This window comes from Crinia signifera, chromosome 3 (genome assembly GCF_055691185.1).
Source record: "Crinia signifera chromosome 3, ASM5569118v1, whole genome shotgun sequence".
Classification (NCBI taxonomy): Eukaryota; Metazoa; Chordata; class Amphibia; order Anura; family Myobatrachidae; genus Crinia; species Crinia signifera.
This window is the reverse complement of record NC_139219.1, coordinates 216,610,846-216,631,988: the sequence shown is the minus strand read 5'-3', so window position 1 is coordinate 216,631,988 and position 21,143 is coordinate 216,610,846. Positions and strand designations below refer to the sequence as shown.

At 42.9% G+C, this 21,143-nt stretch overlaps 1 protein-coding gene across 1 annotated transcript in view; it reads left to right on the top strand.

Annotated features, from left to right (window-relative positions):
* Positions 1-13,218, top strand: part of EIF2B5 (eukaryotic translation initiation factor 2B subunit epsilon) — a 38,471-nt gene extending 25,253 nt beyond the window's left edge. The window contains exons 11-16 of the mRNA XM_083177426.1: positions 1,470-1,577; positions 6,984-7,074; positions 7,811-7,934; positions 10,130-10,255; positions 12,199-12,309; positions 12,616-13,218. Coding sequence (XP_083033552.1) covers positions 1,470-1,577; positions 6,984-7,074; positions 7,811-7,934; positions 10,130-10,255; positions 12,199-12,309; positions 12,616-12,675 — 620 coding nt within the window. The 3' untranslated portion in view covers positions 12,676-13,218. The remainder of the gene's footprint in view (positions 1-1,469; positions 1,578-6,983; positions 7,075-7,810; positions 7,935-10,129; positions 10,256-12,198; positions 12,310-12,615) is intronic.
* Positions 13,219-21,143: the final 7,925 nt, after the last annotated feature.

The following is a 21,143-nucleotide window of genomic DNA, read 5'->3' as shown; positions in this document are numbered from 1 at the left end:
GAACCCCCCCACAAGTGACCCCATTTTGCAAACTACACCCCTCAGGGAATTCATCTAGGGGTATAGAGTACATTTCAAACCCCCCGGGGTTTCACCAATTTTGATACAACTGAGCTGTGAAAATGAAAAATTATTTTTTTTCATTTTCACTGCCCAGTTGTACCACAATTGGTGAAACCCCTGGGGGTTTGAAATGTACACTATACCCCTAGATGAATTCCCTGAGGGGTGTAGTTTGCAAAATGGGGTCACTTGTGGGGGGGTTCCTAACTTTTAGCATCTTATGGTGCCTAGAAACCTACATGGTGCCTAAAAAATAATCTCATAAAAAGGAGTCTCCAAAATCAAGTAGGTGCTCCTTCTATTATGAAGCCTGTGGTTTGGTCACCGTGCACACTAGGGCCACATATAGGATATTTATGAAAACCAAAGAATTGGGGGAATCAATTTTTAGTCACATTTCTCTAGTAAAATGTACTGTGTTCCTTAGAAAAATGTATTAAAATTGAAAATCCGAAAAAAAAATGAAATTTTGAAATTTCACCTACACTTTGTTTTAATTCCTGTGAAACACCTAAAGGGTTAACAAACTTCCAAAATGCTGTTTTGAATACTGTGAGGGGTGCAGTTTTTGAAATGGCATCATTTATGGGGGTGTCTCACATACAAGTCCCTCAAAGTCACATCAGAACTGAACTGGTCCCTAAAAAAATCAGTGTTTGAAATTTTCTTGAAAATTTGAGAATTTGCTAGTCATATTTGAAGCCTCCTAGTGTCCAAAAAAATTAAAAGGAAGTTGAAATAATGATTGCAACATAAAGTAGACATATGGTCTTTGTTAGTTATTAACTATTTTGAGTGGTATGATTATTTGTCTCACAAGCAGAAAATGTGACATTTTGCATATTGCTAAATTTTCCATTTTTTCACGATATTTTGGTATTTTTCACAAAAAAACACAGACTGTATCGACCCAAATTTACCACTAACTTGAAGTACAATGTGTCACGAGAAAACAATCTCAAAATCACTGGGATAAGTAAAAGCAAAAAAAAGTTATCCCCACTTAAGTGAGACATGTCAGATTTGAAAAAAAGGGCTCTGTCATGAAGGCACAAACTGGCTCTGTCATGAAGGGGCTAGTAAATAATCTCTGTGTATAGTGTATTGGCCTTAACTGTGTGGAGTTTGTATTTTCTCCCTGTGCTTGGTGGGTTTACTCTGGGTAATCCGGATTTCTCCCACAATCCAACAAGAAAATGTAAGGTTAATTGGCTTTCAACAAAACTTAACCCTAGAATGTCTATGTGTGCGTGTACATGTGGTAGAGAATATAGATTGTAAGCTCCACGGGGGGCAGGGACTGATGTGAATGTTCTAATATACCCTGTAAAGTGCTGCGGAATATGTGTGCGCTATATAAGAAACTGCTAATAAATAAATAAATAAATAAATGTTCTCTCTTCTAGGGCTCAGCATAACCAGAGAGGAGGACAGTGACAGTGACAGCGGAAAGAGTGCATGTTCAGAGCAAATAGACAGTCGCCCAGCTTCCCCTCTTCTGGATGACATTAAAGGTGAATATCGTTTTCTGGATATCTTATAAACTATGCTATCTACTTATAGATTGCCAATTTGTTTGGACTCTTCTAAAGTACTTTTCTGACCAAATATATTTTAATTGAAAGGGTGTTTCACCTGTTTTAAAGGCTTACCATTATACTGTAGAACTTGCTGCCATATTCCTAAAGGCTTACCATTATACTGTAGAACTTGCTGCCATATTCCTAAAGGCTTACCATTATACTGTAGAACTTGCTGCCATATTCCTAAAGGCTTACCATTATACTGTAGAACTTGCTGCCATATTCCTAAAGGCTTACCATTATACTGTAGAACTTGCTGCCATATTCCTAAAGGCTTACCATTATACTGTAGAACTTGCTGCCATATTCCTTAAGGCTTACCATTATACTGTAGAACTTACTGCCATATTCCTAATGGCTTGCCATTATACTGTAGAATTTACTGCCATATTCCTAAAGGCTTACCATTATACTGTAGGACTTACTGCCATATTTAGTGTTCACTCTAGAAACTTTTTAGGGCAGGGTGCTGACCACGGGGAGGGCACATTTTTCAATCGTGAGGGCACATTTTCCAGTCAGGAAGGCACATTTTAATTTTAAAGGGCAAAATGAAGGTTGGGGTTATGTGCGCGCCGAAGGCTCCAGAAAAAGGGGGCGTGATCACCTAAAATGGGACGTGTCCTTGAGTGTACCTCTTATGTACATTATGTAACACATAGTAGATCCCCTTTTACTTGCCCCATAAACATTATGCCACACGGAATCAGACAAAATTCATGTTAAGGTGCCCATACATGGAGCGATGCGCTCCATACATTTTGAACTAGATCACATTGCATCTAGTTAAAAAGTATGTGCAGCACATACTTTTTGTGCTTTGCGATGTGCGATGCGAAGGACTGCCCCCTGGAGCGTCACACCATCAACACACCTATATAAACCCTCTTGTGACAACAGAGCGTCACACCATCAGCACATTTATGCTATATAAACCCTCTTGTGACAACAGAGCGTCACACCATCAGCACATTTATGCTATATAATCCATCTTGTGACACCTGAGCGTCACACCATCAGCACATTTATGCTATATAACCAACCATATTGTGACACCTGAGCGTCACACCATCAGCACATTTATGCTATATAACCATCTTGTGACACCGGAGCATCACACCATCAGCACATTTATGCTATATAACCAACCATATTGTGACACCTGAGCGTCACACCATCAGCACATTTATGCTATATAACCATCTTGTGACACCTGAGCGTCACACCATCAGCACATTTATGCGATATAACCATCTTGTGACACCAGAGCGTCACACCGTTGGCACATTTATGCTATATAACCATCTTGTGACACCTGAGCGTCACACCATCAGCACATTTATGCTATATAACCATCTTGTGACACCTGAGCACATTTATGCTATATAACCATCTTATGTCACCTAAGAGCGTCACACCATCAGCACATTTATGCTGTATAACCATCTTGTGACACCTGAGCGTCACACCATCAGCACATTTATGCTATATAACCATCTTATGACACCTAAGAGCGTCACACCATCAGCACATTTATGCTATATAACCATCTTGTGACACCTGAGAGCGTCACACCATCAGCACATTTATGCTATATAACCATCCTGTGACACCTGAGCGTCACACCATCAGCACATTTATGCTATATAACCATCTTGTGACACCTGAGAGTGTCACACCATCGGCACATTTATGATATATAACCATCTTGTGACACCTGAGAGCGTCACACCATCGGCACATTTATGCTATATAACCATCTTGTGACACCTGAGAGCGTCACACCATCAGCACATTTATGCTATATAACCATCTTGTGACACCTGAGAGCGTCACACCATCAGCACATTTATGCTATATAACCATCTTGTGACAACTGAGAGCGTCACACCATCAGCACATTTATGCTATATAACCATCTTGTGGCACCTGAGCGTCACACCATCAGCACATTTATGCTATATAATCCATCCTGTGACACCTGAGCGTCACACCATCAGCACATTTATGCTATATAATCCATCTTGTGACACCGGAGCGTCACACCATCAGCACATTTATGCTATATAACCATCTTGTGACACCTGAGAGCGTCACACCATCAGCACATTTATGCTATATAACCATCTTGTGACAACTGAGAGCGTCACACCATCAGCACATTTATGCTATATAACCATCTTGTGGCACCTGAGCGTCACACCATCAGCACATTTATGCTATATAATCCATCTTGTGACACCGGAGCGTCACACCATCAGCACATTTATGCTATATAACCATCTTGTGGCACCTGAGCGTCACACCATCAGCACATTTATGCTATATAATCCATCCTGTGACACCTGAGCGTCACACCATCAGCACATTTATGCTATATAACCACCTTGTGACACCTGAGCGTCACACCATCAGCACATTTATGCTATATAACCATCTTGTGACACCTGAGCGTCACACCATCAGCATATTTATCCCACATCCCCTACATCACACCTTATGCCTCCATCCCCTACATCACACCTTATGCCTCCAGCCCCTACATCACACATCATGCCTAGGTCACCTAAATTACACCTTATGCCTACATCACACATTATGCCTCCAGCCCCTACATCACACATAATGCCTCCAGCCCCTACATCACACATATTGGGTTGTATTCAATGTCGTGGGGGAGCGGTGACAGCGAGCAGGGCTTTCTGCTCGCTGTCACCGCTCACCCTGTCAGTATTCAACTAACCCCCCTCATACGCCAATTCCCCCTCGCTCCGTTTTTTGAGTGAGGGGGAATCGGCGTATGTGGCTGTAGAAGCTGTGAGACTTGCGGCTAATTACAGTGAGTTTGCTGCATTAGCTGCAGGTCTCGCTGTTTAGGGGAATCCTCGCCATCCTGTGATGGCAAGGATTTCCCCATAACGTTGAATAGTGCAACCGGCCGGCGCATCGGTTAAACAGGATCGCTGGTTTTCTGCGATCCTCGTTGTTTAACCCCCTCGTCGGCCGCTCGCAGTGGCATTGAATACCTGCCTATTCCTCCATCACCTATATCACATATCAGGGGGTAAGGTGATGGAAGGAGAGAGGAGGGTGAGGTGATGAAGTGAAGTCATGTGCTTTTCATGTGACACTGCGCTCCTGTCCCTTCTTTGCAGGTGGGAGGAGCAAGCGCCGCGCATGTGACTATATTCCGGCTGCTACTGCCTACCCGCCGGTGGGAAGACAGGGATGGGAAAGAGCAGCAGCAAATAGGGCAGCGCCTGTCATCGCGGTGGCGGTGTGCTAAGTTGTAGGGCTCTCCTCTCTCCTCCCAGCGCACCGTCCGCGACAACCCCCCCCCCCCAAACCAGGGCCGGATTTAAGTGCCTGACCGCCCATAGGCACTACATTTTTTGCTGCCCCCCCACCCCTGACCTATTATAAGGCCCCCCTGTTGTCAGAATGTGCATGGCTGCTCCTTAGCCCGGTGACTGCCTTCTCTACAAGACCCCACAAGGCATAAAGTGCAGATGGGATTGCACTTACCAGTTGTAAGGGGTGGCCGGCTGTGCGTGCAGAGTCCCTGTCCATGGCAAACATGCTGGTGCCGCTGCTCTCCCTTCTTGCTGCTTGATGGGGGGAAGATGGTGTTGGTGTCCCTGCTGTGCCTTCCTCCCGGGCCCGGTGGGCGGGGCTTGATTCGGCACAGGCAAAGATGATGTCTTATTTTTTTTCCATGCATGGTGCACCCGCAGGGCTACGATAGCGGGTTCTGGTGGTGCGCACAAAGTGTGTCGTCCCCCCAACTGTCAGCGCAGGAGCTGGTGTCAGTAACAGTCACTGCTGCTTCGCTGTGTTTTTTTATTTTTTTAACAGCGCAGGAGCAGTGACTGTTACTGACACCAGCTCCTGCGCTGACACCCACAGCGCTCAGCTATGCGGGCGGGGGAAGCTGCGAGTGCACTAAACTTTGAGGACGGAGGTATGCGGGGCAGATCAGGTGAGGTTGGGGGGGGGGGTTGTAGCGGACGGTGCGCTGGGAGGAGAGATGCTCCTTGGAATAGCTGACAGCCGCTCACATAAGAGGAGGTGAGCGGCGTGGCAGGGGGGAGGAGGGATACTTGATGGAATAGCTGACAGCCGCTCACCATAGGAGGTGAGCGGCATGTCAGGCTGAGAGGGGAGTGACCACTTCACACGCTGCCGCGCTAGAAGCTGTCAGCGGGAGGAGACTTCTAGCGCGGCAGCAGTTATTAACTTGTACAGGGCGCAGGGCGGGCAAAAACGGGCAGGGCGGAAATCGGCGGCTTTTAAAGGGGCAGGGCGCAGCGCCCTGTAAAATAAGCCTAGCGGGAACACTACATATTCCTAAAGGCTTACCATTATACTGTAGGACTTACTGCCATATTCCTAAAGGCTTACCATTATACTGTAGGACTTACTGCCATATTCCTAAAGGCTTATTATTATACTGTAGGACTTACTGCCATATTCCTAAAGGTTTACCATTATACTGTAGAACAGTGGTTCCCAAACTGTGTGCCGCGGCTCCCTGGGGTGCCTCGGGACGCTTGCAGGGGTGCCTCGGGTTGGTCATCCAGGACCATTCAAATTATTTATGATCAATTATTTATGGACAAAACCAGTGCTGGTGGCTGCCAATCATAAATATGTGTACAATCAGAAGCAAATCCTGCCCTTTACCACATAACTGAACCTTAGAAGCACATATAAACACAATATACTTCATTTTATATATTTTTTTTTTGGCCTAGGGGTGCCGTGGAAAAATTGTGGTACTCTAGGGTGCCGTGATTCTAAAAAGATTGGGAACCCCTGCTGTAGAACTTACTGCCATATTCCTAAAGGCTTACCATTATACTGTAGGACTTACTGCCATATTCCTAAAGGCTTACCATTATACTGTAGAACTTACTGCCATATTCCTAAAGGCTTACCATTATACTGTAGGACTTACTGCCATATTCCTAAAGGCTTACCATTATACTGTAGAACTTACTGCCCTATTCCTAAAGGCTTACCATTATACTGTAGGATTTACTGCCATATTCCTAAAGGCTAACCATTATACTGTAGGACTTACTGCCATATTCCTAAAGGTTTACCATTATACTGTAGAACTTGCTGCCATATTCCTAAAGGCTTACCATTATACTGTAGAACTTACTGCCCTATTCCTAAAGGCTTACCATTATACTGTAGAACTTACTGCCATATTCCTAAAGGCTAACCATTATACTGTAGGACTTACTGCCATATTCCTAAAGGCTTACCATTATACTGTAGAACTTGCTGCTATATCCATTTTCCTCTAATACTGTTTTTCCCACTCTGAAGTTTTTCACAACGAAGTTTTGGGAACTTTGCAGAGGGGAGTAGAGGAGAACATCTCCTGTGATAATCTCGTGCTAGAAATCAATTCGCTGAAGTAAGTTGAAAAATAATTTCTTCATTAACAGAGTCTTTGACATAAACATCCTTCTTTTATTTGATGAAAAATATTGCATATAGATGATCTCACATGGTTATATGGAGAGGTTTTTGGGGGTAGAAGATTGGTAAATAGCAACTTCTGTTTATAGGAGGCGCAGCTATACCCAGAGCAATAAACACAATTAATATATAATCAAAATATAAATTTATTTTCCATATAGCATAAAAAATACAATTATTCGAAGTGCACTTCTTGATATAATAGACAAACAGGACAAACTACATATAACATATAACTAGAATCATTATGAGGCTGTATTTATTTCTAATGAGGCTTTGGTAATTTAGGCTTTTCAAATATATATGAGGCAATGGATATAGTTACCAGTCCCGCATTTCAGAGAGTCAATCTCATCTGTGACCATATATTGTGATTTTTGAAAATATTCTTCCCTGGTGTGCTTTTGGCAGTCTTCTCTTTGTGGGGTATAAGTGCCCCCTTTATTTGTATCCAACTGGACCTCCACACTCCCAGGCTCAGATGTTGCTCAGATCCATATGACAGTCACAGTCTCTGTCAGCCCAATAGCAATGGGTTTGTAGTTATCAGCGGTTCTTGGTAATAGATTAGAGGCTCACATACGCGTTTCTCCGCCTCTGGTGTGTCGGCGGCTTCCTCAGATGTGGAGAGGGTTTGGTGGTCAGTTTGTCATTGTTCTGTTTCCCAACAGATATGCCTATAATATCTCCCTTGTGGAAGTGATGCAAGTTCTGTGCAAGGTGGTCCTGGAGTTCCCATTGCAGCAGTTGAATGGACCGCATGATGTCAATCCTTATTGCAATGTGTTGTTGCCAGTGAGTCTTGCCTGCTTTTATTTGCACTAGTATTTTTTGTTTTGTGTTTTTAAACACCATTGAACATAAATATACTTTGAAGTTCCGGCTGTCCAAATTTCTCTTCATTGTGAGCCTTCAGAGGATGGGCCAAGCATTTATTGAAAACAGATTAACATCGAAACTTAGAATTTGCCAGCTAAGAACCACTTGGCCTATCTAGACTGTACCCTTTTTTTGATCCTTAGTTTTTTACAAGAATATTCATATGCCTATCCTAATCATGTTTTAATTGGCAATGATGTGGGGGTTTTTTTTTGACTAACCAGGTGTCAAATTTGAATGACCTCATTAGATGTCATGCTGGCTATTCCATTTAACACATTACGCTCTTGCTATAGAGAATACTGCATTTTGAATGGTAACTGTTGTTGACCACTATGGAGAGGACATCTTGAAAAATTGTAATGTTATTCAAATGGTTTGTATTATACCATCGCCACCTGGTGACCAAATCTAAAAGTACTTATTTTTCCAATAAATACCCAGCGCATTCTCTGAAATAGCAGTTGCCTGAATTTTCTTTTTTAATACGACGATTATTAAAACTTGCTCCAGAATGCTTTAAATAGGGATACTTTCATTTGAACAGCCCTTTATATCTCAGGTGGAAAACATAACACTGATTATATTATCTACCTGGCCTGGAAAAAATGTATTTAATTGTATGCAAATTCCACCCATTCTTTCAGTGTATCACATATTCTTGTATGAGATTTGCTAATAGCTGGATCTGGCCTGTTTTGTGCTTTCTAAAAACTTGTTTATATTAACTCTGTTAACCAAAAAAATAGCAAAAAAAAAAACAAAAAGCACTATTGGAATTGGCACTTTAGTGTCTTTTTAATGGGATACGGTCATTAGGTCTACACCAACTACAGATGGAGCCGGGCTTGTCTTTGCAGGGGATGGCGGCAGAATAGCCAGCCACCATCTGTATCTGCGAAAGGGGACGCGCGCACACGAGATGCGCCCGCGTCCCCTTCCGACGGCGCTTCCCCCGGGTCCCCGCCGGCTTGTCGTGGTCACCCGGGGTCCCCACCGCCTCCCCTGACGTGGAGACGGACAGGATTCCCGTCGCCCCGCCGCCCAGAAACTGAGACGCGCATGCACGTCTCAGTCAGATGGAGCGCCGGGCTGCTGGCGGATCGCCAGCAGAGACAGTCTGGCGATTTGCCAGCAAGAGGGAGCCCGGCTCAATCTGTGGGTCAACACAAGCATTATGTCGATATGGGCTAGGTCAACATGGGGTTTTTCACTGTTTTTTAAGCCGACATGTGCCGACAAGCGGTATTTCATGTCCTACCATCCACTAGGGTGTGGTGGGAGGATAAAATAGTGTGCCGAGCAAAGCGGTGTCCATGTCGACTGTGTCGACAGATGGGGTAAAAAAACCTGTGAAAAACCCCATGTTGACCTTTTGACTGTCGACCTTGCCCATGTCAACCTAATGTCCTGTCGACCTTGCTGCCTGTTGACCTAGTGGTGTCGACCCAATGCTTGTCGACCTAGTTGGTGTAGACCTAACAACCCACACCCCTTTTTATGAAGTGTAAAAAATCTGATAAAGAAAACCGCTGTGGCAGAGGCAGTAATGTTTAAGTGCCGGAAAAACTAAGCTTAAAATAAAAATATCAGTGTAACAATTGATCATTAAAAGTGTAGATGACTTTGGGGGTTATTCAGACATGATCCCACGGCTGCGAATTCACAACATGAGCGATTATCCAATGAATGGGCATGTGTACGGATCATAGTGCGTATGTGCGTGACCACCCTGCGATTATGTCCTGCTATTTTTTTATTTTTTTTATCGCTGGTCTTACCAAAGTCGGTATTTATGGGTGCTAACTGGCTGTTTTCTGGGAGTGTCAGGGGAAAACCAAGGCATTTGGGAAGTTGTGTGACGTCCACTCCGGCCCCGAACCGACAGCTTCTATTGCAGCTGCCAAATAAGTCATGGGCTACAGACAGCTGCTTGCGTATGGATTTGCAGCTAATCGCTGATCCAGCACAAGCAGCATGACGCTTGCATGGGGCGGGATTTCACTTGAACTGGGCAACAGTTATCTGATCACAGGGTGTTTGCAGGCTGCTGTTTAATCATGCCACAGCGATCAGATCTGTATAACCTCTTTTGTTTGTTCTTTGTACAGCTCCTGAAAATATGGACCCCACTTCTCAAGAACTACATTAAGCGTGCTACAGACCATTTATGCTGCCTTAGAGCAATGGAAGATTTCTTCTTGGAACATGAGCCTCTTTGGGCAGCAATTGCAAAGGTAACTTAGTGACCAAAGGAAAAAGCAACTGATATGCTTTTATATAGTATGCTAGGGAAGGCCTATATAGTACATACAGTAGTGTATGTGTATATATAGATAGATAGCAGGGAGGATCCGCACTCACATCCCAAAGCAGTAGAGGTGCCTGCCTGCTGTACCTTTGGTCATCTACTTATGTATTGACAAAGACCTCAAGCGGGTCGAAACGTAGACTACTAGCATCTGATATGCATTAACTTACGCACAGCCACAAACCAGCGGTCCCGCGGCTGATGAACTGCGGGGAGATAGATACCATACAAAATAATACAGCATATTACATGCAATTTACTAGTTAATGACAGCACTAGCAGTGTAGGTCTCAGACATTAAATAATAGTTATAAATGATATCGGCACATAGAAGCCACATTATTATAGGCAGCATTTGATACTGAGAGATAGAAGAGTGTGACAGCGTGCACCAATAGAAATATATCCTTACCCAAATTGCCTAAAGCTTCTTATATTGCTTGTTTCTTGAAGGTCTAATATATGCAACATGTCTTTGTATGGATATAAAAGAAAAACAAATATATTCTTACACAAGCGACATTGCCTTGCTCAGGCATACTATGTCTCCTAGAATTTTTTTTCCCAAGCAGCTAGGATACATTGATACTGTTATTAAAAAAAACCTTACAAACCTTAGTAAACCATACTGTGAATCCTAGATAAGAGTGACAATTCACTCATAGATACAGTGTAAATTGGTGATTTGGAGATGTAACTAATTACATTGTAACAATATTTCCTACAGCAGAAGCTGACCATGATTCCTCTTAACCAGTAAAATAGTATCTCAGTACACTATGGCAGTAGTTCCCAAACTTTTTTCAATCACGGCACCCCTAGCCCAAATATTTCGAATTGAGAAAATAAGAAATAAATATTAACGTAAGTAAATTGTGTTTATACCTATTCATTAAGGTGCCCATACACGGTACAATGGTGATGTGCGATGCGGCATCCCATCGCACAACACATAAAGTCTGTGCAGCCCGTGCTTTTTTAACTACAGATGGAGCCGGCTCCATCTTTGCAGTGGATGGCGATTCTACCGCCAGCGGCCGGCTACCGCCAAGATAGTGTGCATGAGACACCTGCGCGCCCCATGGCGACGGAGCTTGGCGGAGGTCCCCCGCTGCTCCCCTTCCCCCCCCCCCCCCGAACTGGGCAGTGTCTCCCTGAAGCGGGGATGGGCAGGGAGACACTGCACAGCCGCCGTGATACTGGGACGCGCGTGACGCTCGCGCGCCCCAGTCTCTATCGCCGGCGCTCGCCAGTGAAAGGCATCTGGCGAGCGCTGGCCAAAGATGGAGCCAGCTTCATCTGTAGGTCCCGATCTCATGCGATCGAGTTCAAAACATACGGGGAATATTGTACTGTGTATGGGCACATTAAGTGTCCGTTATGTGATGGGGACAGGATTCACTTCTGTTTGTCCATTTTGCCTATTACATTGGTCATAAAATAATTTTAATGAGTCATGGACCACCTATCCAGGGCACCCCTGCTAGTCCTCCAAGGCACCCCAGGGAACCACTGCAATATGGGATAAAATAATATAAGGGAAACCTATAACTATCAAGAAACCAAGCAGTCATGACATTAATGAAGATGGGTGTAAAAACCTTCCGAGCCAACAAGTATTATGAGATCCCAACTTTATTTTATGTGATTACAGACTATAGAAATATAGATGGGATACACACAAAATTCCAGCAGTCAAAAGACTGACCCTGGCATCCTGATACAGAGGATGGGTTCCGTTAACTGGCCTAAACCTGCTGAAGGAGAGGTCAGCACTAGGTTCATTGCTATATACCTAGAGCCTGGAAAAATGATACTGCATTATGATATTGTAAGGCATTACTGATTTGTATCCACTCTTCACCACAGGTCCTGATGGGATTCTACCAGCATGATGTGCTAGCAGAAGAGATGATTCTTCGCTGGTTTTCACAAACAGAAATAACAGACCAAGGCAGGCAGTTGCGTAAAAAACAAGTGGTGAGTGTAGTTATCACATTCTTAAAATGCATTACTGAATGTACTGTTTTGATGGCTTTGGGTGAAATTTAATAGGATGAGAGATTCAGAAAGTGAGAGATTTGGTAAGAAATCTCCAGTTTTTTCTAAAAAGCGGCAATCATTTACACTGCAAAATCAAACTGGTTTTGCAGTGTAAATAATTGCCGCTTTAAAAAAACTGGAGATTTCTTACCAAATCTCTCACTTTCTGAATCTCTCATCCTATTAAATTTCACCCTTTGAATGTCTTGATTCACACTACACTTTTTTTTCCCCCCAACATAGCTTCAGAAATTTATACAGTGGTTGGAAGAAGCGGAGGAGGAATCTTCAGATGATGAGTGATGAAAAGGGAAGTTTACCTAGCTTCCTTCTGTCCACACGTTGTGGCTGGCTGGTATACAGTATATGGAACCACTCACTGTTCCGATTCCTACACCAGCATGCAGAAGCTGACATTCAGAGAACGGCTCCATTAACATTCAGGTCAGGGCCTGAATGGCACAACATGCAAATACATAGTCTACTAACCAAGGAATATTTTGAGCCTGCCCTTTCTGAACGAACTAAGTGTATCAGTTTAGGAAACTGCTTATCATACCACTTGGTGTGATCGTTACGTTGCCTTCAAGGGAAATCTATTTGCTTATACATAAAGTATTGTACTTTGTGTGTACTGATGCTCTGGGTACTGCTTATTTTAAAACGACTTTCTATAAAATATTATATTAAATCTTTTCTTCTGTGACCAAGGATCCGCTGTAATCTGCCAAGATCTGGCTACGTGACCCACCTGCCCCAGTGCCGAACCTTACCAGATGGAGAAACGTTTGTGTTTGAGTGGAAATATTTATTTCAGGGAATAAATAAAAATCTATATGGATTGTGTCTGCCTTTGGAATTGTTTTCAGTGTACAGAATTACTATAATTATTGCCCTATATTTTTTTCAATCAGTCAAGCAAATGTTTAACCCCTTCCCGACATTTGACATACATTTACGTCATGGTCGGGATGTACTTCCCGACGCATGGCATAAATGTACGTCATGCATTTAAAGTGTCACCGCGTCTATAGACGCGGTGACAGAGGGACGATGGCTGCTGTCCCTGACAGCAGACATCTTCCCTCGTGGCCCAGGGGGGGCAGCGATGCCCCCCCCCCATCGGCGATCGCTGCGATTGGCTGTTCAAATGTGAACAGCCAATTGCAGCGTTTTCTGTGTTCTGTGTATAATTTTGTCTCTGCTGCCCCCTAGTGTCCAAAAAAATTAAAAGGAGGTTGAAATAATGATGGCAACATAAAGTAGACATATGGTCTTTGTTAGTTATTAACTATTTTGAGTGGTATGATTATTTGTCTCACAAGCAGAAAATTTAACATTTTGCAAATTGCAAAATTTTCAATTTTTTTACGACATTTTGGTATTTTTCACAAATAAACACAGACTGTATCGACCAAAATTTACCACTAACTTAAAGTACAATGTGTCACGAGAAAACAATCTCAAAATCACTGGGATAAGTAAAAGCAATAAAAAGTTATCCCCACATAAAGTGATACATGTCAGATTTGAAAAAGGGCTCTGTCAGGAAGGCAAAAACAGGCTGCGGCGGTAAGGGGTTAAAATCATAAACATAAATTGCCATGGGACTAAATAAGAAATACATGAATATCCAAGTTCCAAATCCAATTCTCTGGGGGGCTTATTGAATGAGGCAGTACAAGAACCTCTGTTCTGTTCCTAAATTCTTTACTCTTTAGAATAAATTTATTTTACATGTTCTTATAATTTTACGGTCACCTGTGGTGTACAGAAAGTAATTGAAATGGATTTAGTGCTGAAATGCATCCTAACTCTTGATGGATTTATCCATGCCCTAGAGGAGATAGCATAACATGTAACCAGAGGTGGGTGCATTGAAGCATTAAGTTAGAATATACTGCATTTCTTTTTGTTGCTGAACTTTCCATGTAAATGTCAGTTATTGCCTGGAAGGAAAACCTTCAGGTGTGATCGTGGTGAACACTGTCAATTATACTGCAGTTGTGTTATTGCAACATACCATTAACTATGGATGTACAACAATTAATTTATGTTGAATAAGAAAAAGGTAGAGTAAAAAAAAATAGCTGGCAAGTTGTGAAGTAATGTTATTATCAAGGCCTGATAAATGATACATTATGCCACACACCGCATTGCCCCAGACACAATATACCACACACTGCAATGTCCAATATACCACATACATACCTCCCAACACTGGAGGCAGAAGAGAAGGGACATCTGCGCATGCCACAGGCACACGCCCGAAATGAGGGGGCATGACCTACAATTGTGGTACTCCTGCGAGGCCATGTACCCCATTTTTTCCGCCATGCCCCCAGCCTCTCTGAATAGGCGCTGTGTGCATACCGTTTATTCACTGTTGCTCCACTGCTGGACACTACCGGCCCTGTGTGGGATGCAGGACAGCCCCCAAAAAGCGGGACTTGCCTGGGAAAATCAGGACAGTTGGAAGGTATTTCACACACTGTCCCGTAAGGCTTCTAATGAATTTTTTTATTTTTTTTTTATTATATTTTTATTGAGGCAATAAAATACAGCTTTTACAGTAATACCAAACATAATACATCAGCATATCCATTCAATGTTTATGTAGCTGTACAGATTATGAGAACCGTTTATTAATTATCATTTAGTCTCATTTGCATCTTATAATCAATTGTGATGACAAGATATACAATAAACAGGGTTTAAGACTTATATCATTTTGGAGTTTGAGTTTTCTTACTGCATATGTACCTTTGTTTGTTTGCTTATTTATTTATTTATTTATTTTGGAGCCTGGAGGGTGCAGTCCCAAAACCATCTAGTGGTCACTCAGATTAATTGGGGGATCATTCGCAGCTAATCTGGTGAGATACCAAATTGTGTTTTTTAGGCTACCATGCAATTGTTTTTTCACCAAGAGTGGCAAGGTGTCTATGTAAGGTTCCCATAGGGATATAAATTTTTCTACTCTTTTTTTCTTTGTTTAATAATGTCTCCATCCAATCCATCCTAAAGATGAAATTGAACTTCTGTTTGAATAGTGGAATTTGTGGAGGTGTACTGTCCAGCCAACCTTGTAGTATTGTTTTGCGACCCGCTGCACTAAGGGCTAGCAGTATTTTTTTACTGTTCAATGTCATACGTTGGTTAGGATTAAGGATTCCCAACACTGCCCACTCTGGTGTAAAGGGGACATAGTTAATGAGTTTGGATTCTGCGAATTGTCTGATTAAGTGCCAGAAGTATTGAACAAAAGGGCATGACCATAAGCAATGAAGGAGATCAGCGTCACTCTGGTGGCATCGAAGACATGAAGTATTCTCACTAGTACCCATGTGATAACGTCGCAATGGGGAGAGGTATGTATAATGGAAAGTGTTTAGGAAGAGTTCTGTATACATGGTAGCGGGCAATGTCTTCCTTGAATACTCTAAAGCTTTTTCAATAGTGTCTATTGTAAGGTGGGGAAAATGTGATATCCACTTAGACATCCCACTTGATATTTTCCCATTGTCAATTATTGTTCTTAAGAAGGTGTAATGAGTTGATATGGCTTTTTTGTTGGGTACCACATACGTTAGTAAAGTGTCAAGTGTGTTTTGCCAATCAAGGGGTGAAAAGTGACTAATCACATGGTTGATATAAAATCTCATATGGAGAAAAGCTAGCGGGTAGGGGGCTATCATTGCATGGTCGTTGGATAGTTCTGCATATGTCAGTGGAGCTTTCCTATCAGTGGAGACCAGGTTTCGCAATGTAGATATTCCTGCCAACCTCCACATTGTGAAAGGGTGTGCGGCCATACCATCCAAAAAGTTTGGATTCTTTATTATGGGGAGGTGTAGCGAATGATAGGGATTAAGACCCGCTTTGTGTCGCAGAATGTGCCATAATCTTCGCGTGGTCCACAGCAAAGGGTTTGATTTAAGAGATTCATGAATCTCCTGGTCATGAAGATGTAGGAAGCACACCAAATCACAATTATCAAGGAAGTTCTGTTCTAGATTTGTATCTGTGTATGTTGTAGTTTTGTGAAGCCAATCACGTAAGTGTTGTAAGATTGCTGCGTGATTATATGTTGCTATATCGGGTAAATTAATTCCCCCATTGAACTTTGGCTGTTGTAGCTTCCTCATAGCTATTCTGGCTCTACCTCCCTTCCAAATAAACCGACGTATAGCCGTGCAAATTAGTGCTAGGTCTGATTTAGTTATGAGAAGTGGCAAAGACTGAATAGTATACAGAATTCTAGGGATTGCCACCATCTTCAGAAGATTTGCTCTACCAAGGTAAGAGAGTGGAAGCCGTTCCCAAGACTTCACGTTGTTGTTAAAAGTGTGTATTGCCTTTCCAATGTTCAGTTTATACAGGTTGTTAATATTTCGAGGTAGCAGGATTCCCAAATATGGGATACATTCTCTTGCCCATTGTATATGGGTGGATCCAGCCCACCTGGGAGTGTGTCTACCTGGTTCCAAAGACAAAGCGGTGGATTTGTCCCAGTTAATATACAGCCCTGAGATTGAGCCGAATAGGGCAATATTTTCCATTAGGTTCGGGAGGGACCTCTCAGGGTTACTGATATACAAGAGGATGTCATCTGCGAAAGCTGAAATTTTTATATCTCTCTGTCCGCATTTAATGCCCTGAAATATTGGATCGTGCTGCAATTTTCTTAGGAGAGGGTCAATAGCTAGATTAAACAAAAGGGGGGATAGCGGGCACCCCTGGCGTGTGCCCCTACCCAAATAAAATTTTGTTCCCACTTTTCCATTCACCAACAAGGTGGCTGAGGGTGTTTTATAAAAGAGGCGTACCATGTTAATAAAATTGGTGTCAAATGCTCTATTCTCCATGACCGAGAACAAATGAGGCCACAGGACCGTGTCAAAGGCCCTATTAATATCCAGGCTCAGTAGCATATTTTTATTGCCAGGTAAGCCCCCCGCTGCTACTACTGCTGCTATCGCTGTACGTATGGCTTTTACCGCGTGTCTCCCACGGACAAATCCTACCTGATGGTCTGTTAAAAGAGACGGAAGAATGGTTTGGAGCCTGGTGGCCAAGATTTTTGTCATTAATTTATAATCCACATTGAGAAGACTAATGGGTCTATAAGCAGTTATTAATTGTGGGTCTTTATTAGGTTTGGGGAAGAGCATTATGTAGGCTTCATTAAATGATGGGAAATGACTATTGTTGTGTTGTAAATCTCGATAGAGTTCTACTAGCGTTGGGGCCAAATGGGGTTGCAATAATTTATAGTATTCCCCAGAAAAACCATCGGGGCCTGGCGATTTCCCCAATGGAAGACCCAAGATGGCCTCATTTACTTCCTCCATAGTGATCTCTCCCATTAGGGATTCTCTTTGAGATTGGGTTAATTTAGGCAGGGTGTTATCATTGAAGAATTGGTTTTGATTATCTATGTCAACTGGCGCGGGGCTGAACAGAGTCTCAAAATAGTTTTGAAATTGATGCAATATGTCTTGTGTTTTGGTTAGGATAGAGCCTGTTAGGGGGTCTTTTAAGCTGGTTATTGTATGCCTGGATCTATGAGGCCGAGATAGTGAGGCCAGCAGCTTGCCTGCTTTATTCCCCCATTTGTAATATTTGTGTTGCGTGTATGACATGGATGTCTTAGCCTGCGTTATAAGGTAATTTTCTAGTAGCTGTCGGGAGAGTTTGTAGGCATTTAGCAGTTCTTCTGTTGGGTGTGTGGTGTATAATTGTAAGGAGTTCTCTACTGCCTCCCTCAAGGCCTCATATTCTAGTTTAGCTTCTTTTCGCTTCTTAGAGATATAACTAATGATATGGCCCCTCATTACAGCCTTAGAGGCTTCCCAGAATAGTGCTGGTTGGTCCCATGATTCAAGATTGTCGTCAACATAATTCGTCCAGTGATGAGTAAGATATGACTTGAAATCGGCTGAGTCTTTTAAATAGTGTGGAAATCTCCACATGCGGTCTATTTCCTGCATGCCTGGGTAGGTTATAGCCATTGAAACTGGGGCATGGTCTGATATAAGAATATCATGAATGTCCACCCTAGCAATTCTAGTCATCAATATGTCTGATATCAGTATTTTGTCAATTCGAGAGACCGACCCATGTGCTAAAGACAAGTGGGTGTGTGACCTATCTGTAGGATTTAACAGGCGCCAGGGATCCGCCAGCCCCAGATTCATCCGTAGTGATTGGAGTGCCTTTACGTGAGGACCCTGTGGTCTTTCCGAGGTTGTTGCCCTATCTAAAGCTGGGTTCTCCACTGAATTGAAATCACCTCCAACAATTAGAGTATATGTTTGTCTGCTTTGTAAGGTATGTTCTAGATCTTGCATGTAGATGTGCGTGTTTACATTTGGGGCGTACACATTGACTAAGGTGTACTGGACATTGTGTAGGTTGATATCCAAGATGATGAATCGTCCTTCAGGGTCTAGGACTTGAGATAGTATAGTGACTGGTAGATCTCTTTTAAAAAGAATGGCCACTCCTCGAGCTTTTCTCCTAAATGGTGCAGATATGCAGGTGCCTATCCACGCTGCCTTTAGACTATTATTTTCGCTATTAACCCAATGGGTTTCTTGAAGGAATGTGATATCTGGAGTAAACCGTTTAATGTGTGTTATGACCTTTTTACGTTTCACTGGGCTATTCAGTCCTCCCACATTCCACGACAGTATTTTTAGGGGCTGGGCCGGGCTGGTTATTACAGTCTCATTCAGTAAAGGGGGAGTCACCATTGTGTCAAGGGTATAGCATGAGATAAATGATTGATACCAGTCACATGTCGGGATTTGAGATGTATAGGAGGGTCTAAGTCTACACCCCCAGGCTCCGGATTCCTACTCCATTTTGGTTTCAATACAACATATAAAAGCAAGACGCTATGTACACACAGAAAAATAACATTCTTAGTCTCAATAAAAAGAAATGGACTCCAGTTGCATTGCCTCAAATACACATTTTCAAACTTTTTCAACACCAACAAGGTAGTGGACACCATCTTGAATAAGTGGTGTGCACTAGACTAAGTTTAACTTGACCTATACCTATTACCTAAACTCAGAGGGGACAAGAACCGGTCCCTTTGGGGTAACATTATATCCATTAGGGGCCCTACCTAGGGCTTTTATCTCCAAGTGTTCCAATGTAGATCTGCTATGATCTGTTGTTTCATCTATTAGGGGAGTGTCGAGGTGACCTTGGGGGCAGGAAGTGGTCTTTTGCCACCCTGGGATCTGTGAAGTAAATTGGGGCCCCATTTTCTATAACTCTCAATTTTGCCGGGTATAGGAGGGCAAAGCGGGTGTTCTGGCTGTGTAGGAAGGAGCAAACCTCAGAAAACTCCTTTCGCTTTTGGGCCACCGAAACTGAAAAATCCTGGAAGATTAGGATTTTATGGCCTCCCACCACTAAGTTCTGGGCTCTACGGTAGGAGTACAGAACCTTCTCCTTTGCCCTGTAATCAAGAAAGCGAGCTATTACGGGGCGTGGGCGCCTCCCATTTCCCTCCTGTTCCACTCCGATTCTATGTGCACGTTCCACGTGTGGTAATTCTATATCATTTTTGACGTTTAAGGCTGCGAGAACGTCATTCACAATGTAGTCAGATAAGTCCCTCCCTTTAACAGACTCAGGAACTCCCACAAAGCGTAGGTTGTTTCTACGTGACCTATTTTCTAGGTCTTCTATTTTATCTTGTAGGGACAAGATAAGGGTTTCTTGGGACTCAGCTGCATTTTGACAGACATGAATATGATCCTCTGCGTCACTAACTCTAGTCTCCAAGGCCACCAACCTCGAGGCATGGGAATCTATCTTTGCCAATCCTGCCTCCATTCGCATTTGGAGGTCTTCAAACCTCTTATCCAACAGTGGCATCATGAAGTCTGCGATTTCCTTAGCGGTTAGTGGGGTGGAGGTGCTGGGTTGAGGATCAGACATATCTACATCTGATTGTATCGGGGAGGGAGGGGCTGTTTTTTGGGAGGATTTATTAGATTTTCCAGCTTTAGGAGCTGCAGGGGTCTTGGAAGGCATGTTTTTATCAATATATTTGTCCATCTCCTCCGCTGAGGGGGAGTGAAACTTTTTCTGCCTTTGTCGTGAGCGTGGTATTATTGTTTTGGCCCACTTTGAAAGTCACAATAGCTAGGAGTAGTCACCCCTGTGGTCACCTTAATGAAAAGTCAGGTATAGTAAGTTATCTAGATAGGGCCATTAGCTGTAGATTTTTAAAGCATGTCAGATACCCCTAGGACCCGGCCGTAGGTTGGAAATGATGTTTACATTCTGACTAAAAGTGGGGTTGTATCTGGTATTAACTGTAATATTATGTTATTGTTATTGTTTTGTTCCGTTGTGAATTGTACAATAGGGAGGTGTATCTTCTCCTGTATTCGGTTGTGTAAACTAGTATAGTTTGCTACCTCCTGTAGGTAGAATCTTCAGGAGCAAATCTTTAAAGCTTGTCGGATTCCTCCAGGGCCCAACAATGTGTTGCAAGTGCTAGTCGTAACCCAGTCCGGGGTGGGGTTTCAGCTGTTATTATCGTATGTGCTATGTGATTGTTATCGTTGTATCTTGAATTGTAATGAAAACAGAGTAGGATGGCGTAGGTACAGTATTTCCGTAAGTACTTAACAAGAACAACACAGGTAGAATGAGTTATTTAGATTGGGCCGTCTAGAGGGGCTTTCTACAATGTCAAATGCCCTCAGGTCCCAACAGTGCGGACGTACCCTCCCCCACAG